The following is a 16,192-nucleotide window of genomic DNA, read 5'->3' as shown; positions in this document are numbered from 1 at the left end:
TTGGAATGTTAAAGCTCAAAAATGAAAGTTAAATTTTTTGTTATAACCATTTCACCTCTAACTAGGTTTTTATAGTAGTGAATGGCGTAAGAAAATTTCACTAAATACTGTTTTTCTTTTTTATAATAGTGAATCGAACTCGAATTGTGTGCTTCATTGGTCAATTCAATTCAATGGCTACTCGGGCAAGCCTGCGTGATTGTTAATTACTGTTTGAGCGGCCTAAAGTTTGGTAATTTGATAGAAAAGTTTGGTAAGCCAAGTAGGCAACGCAAATTAAGCACATGCAACTATCCATATAGTTCATTTTGATTGTTGATATACGTTTAATAAAAGAGTTGAGAAGTGTAGATTTGAATCTCTAACTTAGTATTGTTAATTAAACAATTACTAAGTTGGTCAAAATATTTAAATTTTGGGATATTCGCCAAAATACTTTTTTTTTTTTAATTTTCGTTCAAAATATACTTTTTGAAAAAAAAATTGTTTTTTTACACCATTAGGTCGACCAACAATATGTCGACTACCCTTTTAACTTGGTCGACCACCTCATTTTTCAAGGTGGTCGACCAAACTTCATTCAGAGCATGGTCGACTACCATGTAAACATGGTCGACTACCACCTCAATTACACATGGTCAACCACAAAGCAAAAAAACAACGCGGGAGACCAATGAGTTGGTCGACTTCCCTGAATTCAGATTTCACGCATCCCGAAATCTGCAAAATCCGTGCAAGTCTATTAACACCACAAATCTCTATGACCAATTTTTGGTAGTCGACCATGTATTGGGTCGCCCACATTTTTTCTTGTTGGGGTAGTCGACCATGAAAAAATGAGAGGTAGTCGACCATGTTTACACGGTGGTCGACCGGAAACTCAATGAAGCTTGGTCGACCACCTTGAAAAATGAGGTGGTCGACCAAGGTATATGGTGGTCGACCAAAACGTTGGTCGACTCAATGGTGTATAGTGGCAATTTTTTTTTAAGAAAGTGTATTTTGTGACAAAAGTTTTAAAAAAGTGTATTTCAGTCAATTACCCTTAAATTTTTAACAACGTTTTTAGACAATTTATTTTCTCTAGGATGTCGTGCTTGTTTAATACATATGAGATGGATGTAATAGTGAGAAATTAGAGATGGATGGTGTCACAAATAATATTTTAACTAGGAGTAATGTCCGTGCGATGCACGGGTTCTTTTTTTCATTCTAATATTTGCGTATTAATTAACTATTTTATTTTTCGGTACAACTAAGACTATGTTCAAATTTATATAATCACATATATGATTGTTATTAAAAAAAACCCCAATAACATATAAATGTCGATTGTGCTTCTTATTTGTGACTCGTTGAAAATCAAAGTATCACACAAACTAATTTACCACTACATTGTTTGAATCTTACACAACCGTATTGTTTTTGCATCGAATATTTTTGTCATGCAAATACAAAACTATGTTATGGCCTTCAATTTCTAGATGCAATATACTTTTTAGATATCATAAACACATGTAAATATATGAATCAAAAACTTCACATATCACATATACACAATAAAATACAAACTCAACGTACCTTATTTAAATCTTCATCACTATTCGAACCATCTAACTTTGAGTTGAGTTGTGTTGATGCTTCACTACTATTGTGAAGATTATTATATCATTTTACTTGAATGTGTGTTCTTATTCCCCATTTGAAGTTACTAATGTTTCTACATAAAACTTTTCATTTTCTTTTCTAACAAAGTTAAATATTATACATGTTAAATATAATATAGGTTACTTATTATTATTTCGTTTATAATGATTAACTATATTAACAAAGTTGATTATCCGATGCATTCGGTCTTAAACTATACCAATATTTTTAAACACAAATCTAATTCAAATTTGTTTATTTATATATATATATATATATATATATATATATATATATATATATATATATATATATATATATATATATATATATATATATATATATATATAGTGTGTGTTTGTGTGTGTGTGTTTATGAAAAAGATTAAGGAAGAAACAATAATTTTGAATTGAAAAGTGAATATATCTTGATTGTTAGTTAAGAGATGCAACAAATAATAATTTGAAAACTAAAATGCAAATGCTAATAATACTTAAATGAAATCTCTAAAACCAACTTAATACTCCGTAGAAATACTAAAGAAAACATACTATTTATTTAACTATAAACAAAATTGTACACGAAATTATACATCTATAGATGAACTCCAAATGACTTAGAGATGATAAAAAAAAACTACAAAAACCGAAGAAAAACATTATATGTACAATAATAATATTTTAATGAAGTGATAACGCAATACACATAACGTTATGTGAATCATGAAATGGACATTAGAAGAACAAATCAACTTATATAAGTGATGTTGATGATGAGTTTCACACTTTCATTTATGAAATGTGAGTAATGTGTAGATGAAAATTGAGTATTTATAGGAGAAAATGTAATAACTCAAGAAAAATGAAAGGAATAGGAAAAATGAGGTATTTAATTTAAGGAAAATGAAAAAATTATAACTCTTGCTATTATTTATGACATAACTTAATTAAGTTTAAATTTTATTTACTTTAAAGGTAATGTTTGGTTAAATGGTTAGAAGTTCATTAATATCTATTATCTATCTATCTATCTATCTATCTATCTATTACATACTATAAATCGTCATGATTAAGCTGACGTGTCAATCCATTATTTTACCTTAATTAACCCTGGTGACGTGTTAATCATTAACTTAATCACAATTAACAATAATTTTTTTTTTTTGAACGGCAGGTTAGAGGTTAGTCGCGCACGCACGCACTCGGAGGAAACCGTGACCCTTGACCCTTCCATGCGGAGCAAGATCAGGAATTCGGGGAAAATCCCGCCGCTATCGAGACTCGAACCCGGGTGTCTCTCACAAGCAGGTAAACCTGCTACCACTGAGGCAAGATGCCTGTGGCACAATTAACAATAATTAACAATTCCAATATCCACGCTGGCAAAATACGTACGAGGAATCCAAAAACATAAACCGCCCAGATTTCTTAGGCCCCTCTTCTCCTACGGCGCCTCTACAACCCATCGCCTAAAAACCCTAAAACTCAAATGATTCAATCGGAAAAGTGTTCGATCCGATTTGTACTCGTGGAGAATAAATACCTTCGATTCATTCAGTGTACGTGTATCCAATCGATTAAATGCAACACACAATAAATAATCGATTAATCATGTTGCCGATCTTGAATGTAATTGATATTGATGTTACCCTACTGGGTGGAAATTTGTGAAGCCATATGTGTGTAATTTTATACCATTTGTACAAATATTACCGATGCCGTCAACAATTCGTTTTTCGATTTCATCTTCCGTGCTACTGCAAGCGGTTAACCGGTAACGTATCAGTTGTTAATTATTATTCACGTTCAATTAGCTTCAATTTAATTTGAATACTATATAGTATATATAGATAGATTAGTAAGTAGGCCTTATTTTTTTTATGTTTAAATTTGATCAGCTGAACTGTTTGACTGTGTCTATGTGGATAGATAGGGTTGATGTATCATACATGTATGTGCATATTTATATCTGGATCGATTTTGTTTACTTAGGTTATGATTTTGTTTAATAGTTGAGGAGTAATGCATATGCAGTATATATGGATTAAATTTGTGTAACTAGGTTTAGTGTTTGATAGTCGTTAAGGTTGATTGCATAAGGAGTAACGCATATGCAGTATATATTGATTTACACCTTGTCGAGAATCATGGTTTATTTACCAACCTATATACAATTAACATTGTGCAACAAACTGTTGAATTTAAAGTTATAAAGGGAAAGTGTTAATATGTTGCACCTACTTGTTTAAGTATAGGAAGGCTAAAGGATTTTGTGCCAACACCCGTTTAATGAATCGAAGAGACTTCAGCCTTTTACAGCGTGTTGAGGAGCTTATGAAGTGTTATTGGCCTGGTAGTGCAGGTGAGACTTCATCGTTTTATGTTATTTTGATTCTTTATAACTTTTGGTCAACCCGATACATATATGCACATACACACTGTGATTAATATGTATATAAATATGTGAAGACAAAGCTAGAGAAGAATTGCCAACACTTAAGCAGATAAGAGATCATTGTATGAAGCAATTGGAGCAAATGCAAACGGATCACATGAGGAGATTGAATCCAACACCCTACAAGGTATGTAACATGTTACATTCAATGCAAGTATTGTAAAAAGTAAATTTTCAACTATAGATAAAACAATTGACTATTGTAATGATTTTCGTGTTGTAGGTTAGTGTAAGCACAAAGTTGTATGAGCTCATTCAGTTTCTATGGCTAAATAATTTGTATGTGTGTGTTGTTCATGAACTTTGTTTTAGGTTTTACGCATTACAGGGGTATTTAGTAACGTTTTACAGGTAATTGTATTCGTTCTTTTTTTTTCTTTTACTTTCCGATTATATCCTTGTTCTTATAATCGTATGTGTTTCAGTAGCTCCTTTAATTAGTGGTTATGTTACTTATTTTTGTTTTAACCATAATCCATGACTGATCAGTTATGGCTTTTGTAATCTGATGATGTAATACATAATGGGTTAGAGATGAACTATGTACTTTTTTAAAACTATTTTGTTTGAACTTCGTATAGAGCATGGCATAGATACTTTGTTAGTATTTGTTTGTGGTATTAAGTTTTTCCTTTCAGAAATGAATGGATATTTAGCCCAAGTCAACTAAACTATTATTTTATGAAAACTACTCTTTTTTTTTTTTGGAACAACTGAGATTTTATTACCAAACCGAACCACACCCTCCTTGCAAGGCGCTAGGAAGGGGGCTTAACAATTACAATGGTTTGACATGCCAAGAGTTCCAACTAATGTTACATTTGCTTTTACTAACAATCCAATTAAAAGCAAAAAAAATTACAATGGCTTAACTTTTGAAAAAATGCAACTCTAAGTCTCTAAATATAAATATAATGTGTTTTAATATGCTAGAGCTCAAGTATCAAATGATTCTGTTTCGACATAAAGTTCTCTACTACTTTGGTTTGATCGAAATTTTCTCATTGGTTACGTTAATTTATATGATTTTGCTAAGTTGAGTCATCTATAGTTTTGTTTCATAGTAACTTTGTTAATCAGTTTTTTTAACATACCCGTAATTTTACTGTTATGTTCTTGCCTCTATTTTATTCTTAAAGGATTATTAAGGTATGTAAAGTGTAATGTACTGTTCAGTTCAGTGTTCTTGCAAACCTATTTATAGTTTGATTTTAATTTTTTTATAAAGATTTTATTTGATGTTTATTTGGTATTTTGAAGCTTATTATGGTGGTATTTTTAGATCGTACCAAAAGATTAATGAATAACAAAAGGGTAAAAATGGGACAGTAGCATATAAAGGAGAGAGTTTTGATTCGAGAAGTTTGAAAGAAATTGATTATTAAGAGGTATGTTAAATTTTCTTTACTTCTTTTTGGATCTTTTCCAATACATAAGTTCTTCATTTTGCTTTATGTTTTAAAAGGGGTATTGGAATGGAGTTGGATTGGATTGCAATTACAATGTAATACATATATCGAATACAACTACGGACCAAATTGTTTATTTTCATAAAGAGTATTTGTGAAGACCCGGAAATTTCCGACTAAATTTAAACCTAATCTGATTATGATTTCGACACGATAAGCAAAGTCAGTAAAGCTGAGTCTCAAAAATTTTGGAATAGATTACATGAATGCATTTAACCTTTGACTATTCCCGACGATTCACGAACAATTGCTGGTAAATAAATATGTGAACAATATATATATATATATATATATATATATATATATATATATATATATATATATATATATATATATATATGATTTTTGTACATAACTAAAATACTATGTTTATTGAAATAAATATTCGAATAAGTTATATGAATGTTACATAATTATTAATATGTAATGTTAATATATTATATGTAATTACAAGTTAAGATTATAATTGCTATGTTAATATTAGTATCATTATTTTATCATAATATTACTATATAAAGTGTGTATATATATATATATATATATATATATATATATATATATATATATATATATATATATATATATATATATATATATATATATATATATACGAAATTTGATATAAGTAGGTATATTATCAAAACTATTAATATTCTTATTATCATTAATATTATTATAAGTAGTATTATTATTATTATTAGTACTAATAAACATATTATTTTTATTGTTTTATTATGATTGTTATTAGTAAACTTATTAAAATTATTAATTTTATGATTTTTAATATCACTACTTATTATTATTAGTAATACAATTATTATTATTATTGATATTATTATCATTATTATTATTATTCCTACTACTATTATTATTAGTTCCATTTTTTTTATTTATACTGAATATTAACGATGTAAAAATTTATACAATCTATTATCATTATCAGTAATAATATAATTACTATAATTATTAGTATCATTATAATTTATTATTATAATTATTATTAATAATAATAAATTTATTAATTAATTGTATTTACTATAAAATTATAAAAGAATCAAACAAATCGTACAATTTGTTACATGTATCGATCAACTGTGCTAGATTCTTAATCCTGTCTCTAATTTGATTCCATGTCAAAAACCGATTATCCATACAAACCAAAATCTGTTTGCAGTACCTTTCTACTTTATTTTTTTTTTAGTTTATTTTCTGTCCTTTTTCTACTTTCTAAATTCCTCTTGATTGAAACCATGTCTTCAGTTTGTTAGATATCAAAATCAAAATCCTACAAATCACAATTCAATCACAGATGTATTCAAATTCTGTTAGCAATCCACCTCAACTTTTATACTTCCTTCATTCTGCTTTCTGTCTTCTCTTAAACACAACCCATCACCTTTTTTAATTTACTGAGCCAAGAACGTACAATTTTGCTTTGTTGTTACCAGACTCATTCATCTATCATATCCTTAGTCTATATTTAGTTACATAATATCTTTTACTATATCCATATATGCACATACATGAGAGATTATTAGAGAAAAACACACCCTTTCATCACCAACTCGTAGGCCTTTAGAAACCAACATGTTGCATCTGAGTACTAACCGAAACAACCTTCGGTCCATTTAACCACCACCACTGCCTCGTTCAAATATGATCATGATCCACCACTTCACCTTCACCACTTTCTCATCTCTCTCCTCTTTATCTTTTCCTTCTAGGATCGACCAAAACAAGCTCGATGGGAACCGAGTGCAAACACATTTTCTTCTTCCCCTCATGTGGTACCGATGGCCACACCACAACTGCCACCATCACCCACAACCTCAAGCCACCTTAAACCACCATCGTGACACCATCTTCAAACCGTCACCACCTCTCTCTCTACATCTGTTATGTAAACCACGATTCAAACCTATTGCTTCAATTTTTATTTTATTTTTTGGTATCTGATCATACACCACACAACCACGAAATCATCTGAGAATTTTGGCTACTGTATGACGAAAACAATAAAAATACGAAAGTGGTGATGAAAGAATGAACATGATTAGAATAATTACCAACTTGGTTTTTGAGAATGCCACTTTATGTCTTATTATTTAAAGAGCAGGTGGAACAATTTAGAGTTCATGGCCGACGTATATAGCTGGCATCGGTAAACCTCTTTCTTTCCCTTCTGAGTCGTTAACAGTGCCCACTATCCGAGATATTTTATGTAATTCTACTTGGACTTGTGATGAAATCTGGGCCACATGTTTTTATTTTTCCCTTTAGGCCATTTAGATGAATTGGGCTGTTTTGGGTTAGTTAATTAAAAACTATGATAAACTTTGATTTAAAAGTTGTTCTTCTGGGAAAATTATTTTTCTTATGAACATGAAACTATATCCAAAAATCATAGTTAAACTCAAAGTGGAAGCATGTTTTTCAAAATGGTCATCAAGACGTCGTTCTTTCGACTGAAATGACTACCTCTTATAATATTGAATTGTAACATGTATTTCCGACTATAAACTTATACTTTTTCTGTTTAGATTCATAAACTTAGGTTCAATATGAAACCATAGCAACTTGAATCACTCAAAACGGATTTAAAACGAAGAAGTTATGGGTAAAACAAGATTGGATAATTTTGCTTGTTGTAGCTACGTGAAAATTGGTAACAAATCTATATTAATCATATCCTAGCTAACTTATATTGTATAATACATATATTCTAATATATTATGTAATCTTGGGATACCATAGACACGTATACAAATGTTTTGACATATCATATCGTCCCATGTATATATATTATTTGGAACAACCATAGACACTCTATATGCAGTAATGTTTGAGTTAGCTATACAGGGTTGAGGTTGATTCCAAATATATATATACTTTGAGTTGTGATCTAGCCTGAGACGTGTATACACTGGGTCGTGGATTGATTCAAGATAATATATATCGATTTATTTCTGTACATCTAACTGTGGACAACTAGTTGTAGGTTACTAACGAGGACAGCTGACTTAATAAACCCAAATCATTAAAACGTAATAAAAATGTTGTAAATATATATTTTGAACATACTTTGATATATATGTACATATTTGTTATAGGTTCGTGAATTGACCAGTGGCCAAGTCTTACTTCTCGACGAAGTAAAAAATCTGTGAAAGTGAGTTATAGTCCCACTTTTAAAATCTAATATTTTTGGGATGAGAATACATGCAGTTTTATAAATATTTTACAAAATAGACACGAGTAATTGAAACTACATTATATGGGTGAATGATCGAAGCCGAATATGCTCCTTTTGCTTGGTAGCCTAAGAATTAGTAAACCGATCTACTAATTGACGTGAATCCCAAAGATAGATCTATTGGGCCTAACGAACCCCATCCAAAGTATCGGATGCTTTAGTACTTCGAATTCGTTTTTTATCATGTCTGATGGATTTTCCGGAATGATAGGGGATATTCTTATATGCATCTTGTTAATGTCGGTTACCAGGTATTCACCATATGAATGATTTTTATCTCTATGTATGGGATGTATATTGAAATATGAAATCTTGTGGTCTATTATTACGATTTGATAAATATATAGGTTAAACCTATAACTCACCAACATTTTTGTTGACGTTTAAAGCATGTTTATTCTCAGGTGATTATTAAGAGCTTCCGCTGTTGCATGCTAAAATATGGACAAGATTCGGTGTCAGCATGATTGTATAATATTGTTTAAAACTGCATTCGAGATTTACTTTGTTGTAACATATTAATATTGTAAACCAATATGTATTGGTAGTGTGTAAGCGTGATATTTTTAGATTATCATTTCTTGATAATCTAGGTGGTGTCTTTTTAACCTTGTCGATAAAATAAAGGTTATGGTTTGTTTTAAAAACGAATGCAGTCTTTGAAAAACGTCTCATATAGAGGTCAAAACCTCGCAAAGAGATCAATTAATATGAAACGTTTATAATCGATATGAACGGGACATTTCTGTTGGTATCAGAGCGGTGGTCTTAGCGAACCAGGTCTTGCATTAGTGTTTCTAACATGTAGTTATTAGAATGCATTAATGAGTCTGGACTTCGACCTAGTAGTTGTTAGGATACATTAATGAGTCTAGACTTGAACCTGGTCTACATATCAAAAGTTTTATTTACCATTCTTTGTCGAGAAATATCTACCTATCATTTTCAGTCTCGACACGTCTTATTGCAATTATTGCATAGATGATGTACAGACGAATCCATATTCCATCACATTAGACCATGTCGGACACGTTTCCTTAATTCCCTCTGTAATCTACGGGATCTTCTGTACTATATATAGGTATTCTATGTAGATAGAATATCATCCGATATCCGAGAATCAATTCATATCAAAAATCTTTTATCTAACCGTGTAAGATGAATTCTGCAACCAGTTCAAGTTCCTCGGATTCCGATATGGATTTTCACTCGAGCTCTGAAAGCAGCGTAACCGGAATGGGTCAACCAATTAGCCATCATAAATTCAGAATGAATTGAGAATGGTTACAAAGTAAATTTAATCAATGGAGATGCGAAGAAGTGATTCCTTCCACCAACCATATTGCCTTATTGGCAAAGAACCTGAAGTACTTACCGGCAAACCAGTTCGAACCATCATTTTCACTCTCATTTCCAGGATATCTCGCAACGATTATATATTATCTACAATCCTAAACCTTATTCATCTGTTTGTTCCAACCGCCAATCATCCCGGAGTAATAGAAGAAGTCAACAAACTTCGCGCTCGAGTAGTGGCTTTGGAAATTATGGTGCAAAAATTACCAGCTTCAGCAACATCACCAACACCAACAGTACCACCAACATCAACACCGATTTTATCAACAACCCAAGTTTCAACATCGCACACCTCAACATCACAATCTATACCTCGAACATCAACATCATACGCACCATAGATACCAAGGAGTACCAACAACAATGAACGATGAAGTATTGATCCATAACTTCATTAATATTCTGCGAAGAATATGTGGTTCCTAATAGTTTTAGAGATTACTTATTTTAGATCAAACCGAAAAGCAAATGAGATTAATATCATATTAACTCATGATGTTATGCGAGGTGTATATAAAATAGCTTTTAAATTTTACAAGGAAATACTATTAAATACGATACAATTTTACACAAGATATTTATTTATTTATAGAATGGATTTACTTAAACCTTGCTACAACACTTATAGGCAGTGTACCTAATCGTACAGTAGTGTAGTTTTTAGTAAGTCCGGTTCGTTCCACAGGGAATCTTTTAAACAAAGCTTAACGCTATATTAGTTTTAATTTATAAAAATACAAATATATATATAAGTAATATTATTATTATAAAGGGGGGTTTTTACCGTTTAATGACCGGTTTGTCGATTTTAAAAATTTTAGCCGCAGTTAAAACCTAATGTAAAATATTAAATAAATAAAAAGACTTAATTTAAAGCATAAAATAAATAACGATAATGAAATTGCAATAAATAAAAGTGCGATAAAATAAAATTTCGATAATTAAAAAGTACGATAATTAAAAGTGCAATTAAATACAATAACAATAAATAAAAGTGCGATAATTAGAAGTGCAATTAAATATAAAATAAAGGAAATCAAATATGAAATAAAAGAATTATGCTTATTTAAACTTCCGTAATCATGATGTTTGACGTGTTGATTTTAGTTTTATGCCCATGGGTTAATTGTTCTTTGTCCTGGATTATTTAATATGTCCATACGGATTTGTCCATAATAGTCCATCAGTCATAAATATAAAGAGCGAAAGCCTTCGTCAAATTATTCTTATTCCCGAAGTCAAATATTCCAACTAATTGGGGATTCGAATTGTAACAAGGTTTTAATACTTTGTTTAATGAATACACCAGGTTATCGACTGCGTGTAAACCAAGGTTTTACTACTTTGTTAACAATTACACCAATTACCCTTGAATGTAATTCACCCCTGTTTTAACAAGTCTATTAACTATTAATCCAGTTCCGTGTCCGGTAAAATGAATAATTATGGGTATTTTATAGATATCCCGCCCACCGTACCCAGTCAAGCGTATGTAGATATATATAAATACGTCAAATTATAAGTTTGTATATTAAATTAACAAGGTATTGTTTAGTTAATATAAAACCCATTAATAGCCCATAGTCTAATTTCCACAAGTGTCGTTCTTTTATCCAAACCCCAATTATGGTACAAAGCCCAATTACCCAATTTTAGTAATTAGCCCAACATCATGATTACTTCGGATTAAATAAGCATAATAATAACTTAGCTACGAGACATTAAATTAAAAAGGTTGAACATAACTTACAATGATTAAAAATAGCGTACCGTTACACGGACAGAATTTCGACTTACACCCTTACAACATTCGCTAACACACCCTTATTATTAGAATTAAAATTAAAATTAAAATTAAAATTATAATATATATAGATATTACGTTTGTGAGATAGAGAGATAGGATATATTGATATTTTTTTACGATCAAACTGCGTTTGCTTTTATAGGCAGTTTTTGAAATTGGGGCTCCGCGAGTCGCGGGATTTTTATTCTTCAAACTCCGCAAGTCGCGGAGTTCGTAAAACCTGCTCACACCATTTTGTCTTTTAATTTGCCGACGGTTTATATATAATATAACATATATATTAATTTTAAGAATTAATTATATATTATATTATATTCATGTGCATAGTTGACTTGTAATTTTTAGTCCATTGCGTCGAGCGTTGAGAGTTGACTCTGGTCCCGGTTCCGGATTTTTGAACGTCCTTGCGTACAATTTAATATCTTGTACTTTGCGTTTTGAATCTTGTACTCTTGTAATTTCGAGACGTTTCTTATCAATAATTGGAACCTCTTTGATTGTATTTTGTACTTTTGAGCTTTTTGGTCGTTTGCATCTTCAATTCGTCGAATCTGTCTTTTGTCTTCACCTTTTATTATTTAAACGAATATCACTTGTAAATAGGACAATTGCAACTAAAAGCTTGTCTTTCTTGAGGAATAATGCTATGAAATATATGTTCGTTTTTAGCATTATCAGTGATCATGGTGACGTAGATGACGAGTCGGATGTTTCAAAGGATGATGCAACGAGTGGAGATATGCTTATATTCGGCTCTCTGAATTGGTATCTTGGTTGATACAGGTGTAGGTGATTAAGCAACTTCAGCAAGGGTGTGTAGAACTGCCGAGAATTTTTAAAGTAGAATTCGTCTACATCATCGGATGAAGATATAATCTTCTCGTTGATGATCATACTAGTAATCATCCTATCTTGTGCTAATGTTCTTGGTTCAGTTTTACCTTCTCTTGATAATAATGTTCCTGTTGGTGCCAACGTACCATTGACTTCAAAGACAGTGTGAAGGTACCCAAGCATGCATATTTATTCTTCGAAACAATACGACCAAGCAATCCACGGTTTCTTCGAGTTATATATCTTCAAAAGTATTTCTTTGGCTGATCGAGGAATATTCCCCAACCTACAAGTAGTGACAAATCATCAAGTGTTTTGATAAATTCTTTTCCTAATCAGAATGGTAAAGGGGTTCACATATTTAGATAAGATTGATGGGATCACGAATCGCCCGGTCAAATTAAAGAAATCGAAAACGCGGATCCAAAACTGATTAAGTTGGAGTTTTCGGTGATTTTCGTTGGTATTTTGTATGTACTTTGCGTTTTGAATCTTGTACTCTTGTAATTTCGAGACGTTTCTTATCAATAATTGGAACCTCTTTGATTGTATTTTGTACTTTTGAGCTTTTTGGTCGTTTGCATCTTCAATTCGTCGAATCTGTCTTTTGTCTTCACCTTTTATTATTTAAACGAATATCACTTGTAAATAGGACAATTGCAACTAAAAGCTTGTCTTTCTTGAGGAATAATGCTATGAAATATATGTTCGTGTTTAGCATTATCAAATATTCCCACACTTGAGCGTTGCTTGTCCTCAAGCAATATAGTCTTGAAAAACTAGAATCACTTCTTTATTCTTCACACTTTGTACATCAGTGATTTCTTTACGGCGGTATAAACAATGGTAGTAACGATGTGGTTTACAGTCCCACATGACTATAAAATTTAGATCCTTTAAGGAAATTGGATCTTTATGAAAACATTTGATCTTTTGAAAATTAAATCCAGTTTTTACCCTAGATAAGTTTTCCGGAATAACCCTTCACCGGTGTTTGCAAAATATTTTTGTGGGTTTGGTGGGTTTTAGATTTGAAAATTTTAGCTCAAAACTTGCGGTTTTGTGTCACCCACTTGCTAACCTTGTATTAGGAAAGCAACACGTCCAGTATATTTGCTCCGTATATTACCTTTCGGTAAACTACCGTCAGGTTGTAAAGGAAAGCGTTGAACAAGCAACTGTTAAGGCAATGTCCCCTGACATGCTTTTAATTATGGTCTTATAACGTGTCGGACGCAATTACTATCCTTGGTAGGAGCAATAGTAAAGCTCACCCTTATAATTTTTCGGTCTGGCACAAGGTCCTGTCTTTGACCATGCTATGCAACCACCGTTCTTACGGTTGATACCCGATTTGGTTCAGATGACCTAATGAATTCCAGGTGAATTCCTAGGATTTTACGTTCAATGGTAATGAACTCATTGAAAATGGGTTTTTAGAAAATAAATCGATTTGTAATTTTGATCAAAATATTTTCTCGTTCAAGCTCGAGTTTAGATATCATTGAATTCCATGAGTTTGAATTCTCAATCTTTAAGGTCAATCTCAAGGATTGAGTAATATCAGTCTTAAAAGCTGATTTTTGATCTTTAAGGAGATTATCCTTTCTGGGGATTTGATTCATTAGTCTTATCAAGCTAATTTGCACGGTGCCCCCCATTGTACGAGATAAATCCTTCTCATGGTTAGGATAAATCTGACCACTTGGCGACCCTGTTTTATGCTGAGGTCCGTGGATTTCCTGCTGATTTTAGTGATGACTTTTCTAGATTTTTCGTCAACCTACAGCTGGTCTGGACGACAACTTCATGACCTAAATCAAAAAGCACGTTTCTTTTTCGGAAGACTTTACTTCCTTTTAATGATGGAATTGATTCATCGTGTAGATCCATCTTTCTTACAGTAAATCGGGTAAAACTGTTTAGTTTAGTCCAAAGCAAAAGTATCTTTAATTATTTGTTACAGAAATATGTGACATATGTTTAAAATAACTTGGTAAATTTTCCCACACTTGACTTTTATTTTCCTTTTTATTGTCCTCTATTCCATTTTAAATGAATTCTAACATTTTGATTTGTTTCTCAATTTATGTCCTTTCCGAGGTAACAATAATTTCGGTGTTAACACCTAGTTTTATCGTTCATAAATATGTATAAACATGATTTTGAGTTCATTTAATTGAAAATTTTGAAAAATTTTACTAGAATTGGGTAGTCAGTATATAAGACTAGGGCTGTTCTTTATTATCAGAGAGCACTAGATTCTAATACAACTACTGCTTTACTAGTATTTTTAATGGTAACCAAGTGTTTAAGATAAAAATTTTAAAAATCCGAAAGAATTTAACCCCTTCCCACACTTAAGATCTTGCAATGCCCTCATTTGCAAGAAATCAGTAACAATTTAAATTATTGAGGGTGATTAGCGTAGAAAAATGATTAAATTTTACCAAAGTTTCCAAACATATTGGAGTTTATTTTCTGAATGATAAATGGTGCATATCATTTGTTCATTCCGTCTTGTTGTTACATCACATATATTTTGCATCTTGTCGTCAAAATTAGTTGCTTTTGCTGAACTTAATGCCAGTCTTTGAAAATGCGTTGTTTTACCCTGTTGTGTACATAAGATAAACTGCAAACATATATACATATTTTTGAAGTTTGGTATATTATCCCACATTCAAAAATTATTAAAATCTAATAATAAAAGCTAGAAAATTATAAAAACTATTACAATACTAACATAAGTGCTAAATGTAGTAACATTACAAAAATAAAATAAATAAAACTAAATAAACTAGGGTTGTTACTGATACCAGTAGGGGTTCCATGCATAACCATATGTGTTATAAAATGCTTCAGCTGGGTTATAAGTAGGATACGGTGGTTGCATCTCTATAGACCAGGGAGGAAATACGGGCGTTGGAGTAGGAATATAGTTTCTACCTATATGTTGGCAATGAGCTATGATTTGGTTTTGATGAACTTGCCAATCTTCAAATGCTCGATGTCTAGCATTTTCATACTCTTGTGAAGCTATAAACCTTTGCATTTCTGTCATTTCATTTCCCCCTCCCACATTACCTGGCTGTTGATTTCTCTCAACCTGTGGATGTCTTCCATTATAGGCTACTGCGGCGTTATTTTGCCTCTTCAAAACTTTAGCACCATGATATACATTTAAACTAATTGTATCGTGGGGTTCTGGTTCTTCGATTAATAATCCCCCCCGACTTATATCCACATTGAGATACTCAGCAATTAATGTAATAAATATACCACCTCCTATTATACTGTGCGGTCTCATCCCCCTAACCATAGTTGATAAATAATAACCCACACAATAAGGTATACTTACAGCGCTTTGTG

At 31.4% G+C, this 16,192-nt stretch overlaps 1 protein-coding gene across 1 annotated transcript; it reads left to right on the top strand.

The window, feature by feature from the left end:
• The first annotated feature begins 3,035 nt into the window (after window positions 1-3,035).
• On the top strand, window positions 3,036-4,573 carry LOC139861081 (nicotinate phosphoribosyltransferase 2-like). Its single transcript, XM_071849381.1, has 4 exons — window positions 3,036-3,420; window positions 3,902-4,008; window positions 4,116-4,228; window positions 4,325-4,573. Exons 1-4 carry the CDS (start codon window positions 3,362-3,364, stop codon window positions 4,454-4,456), a joined length of 411 nt encoding a protein of 136 aa, XP_071705482.1. The 5' UTR covers window positions 3,036-3,361; the 3' UTR covers window positions 4,457-4,573.
• Window positions 4,574-16,192: the final 11,619 nt, after the last annotated feature.

Source organism: Rutidosis leptorrhynchoides, chromosome 8 (assembly GCF_046630445.1).
Source record: "Rutidosis leptorrhynchoides isolate AG116_Rl617_1_P2 chromosome 8, CSIRO_AGI_Rlap_v1, whole genome shotgun sequence".
NCBI classification, from domain to species: Eukaryota; Viridiplantae; Streptophyta; class Magnoliopsida; order Asterales; family Asteraceae; genus Rutidosis; species Rutidosis leptorrhynchoides.
The sequence above is the reverse complement of the archived record's forward strand: the minus strand, read 5'-3'. Positions and strand labels throughout refer to the sequence as shown.

Bases quoted from the DNA above. Each gene is read 5' to 3' on its own strand.
- LOC139861081 (XM_071849381.1), top strand. From the start codon at position 3,362: ATGCCGTCAACAATTCGTTTTTCGATTTCATCTTCCGTGCTACTGCAA. The intron at 3,421-3,901 runs GTAACGTATCAG...GTTTAAGTATAG, and splicing joins CTACTGCAAGCGGTTAACCG to GAAGGCTAAAGGATTTTGTG. The intron at 4,009-4,115 runs GTGAGACTTCAT...AAATATGTGAAG, and splicing joins TTATTGGCCTGGTAGTGCAG to ACAAAGCTAGAGAAGAATTG.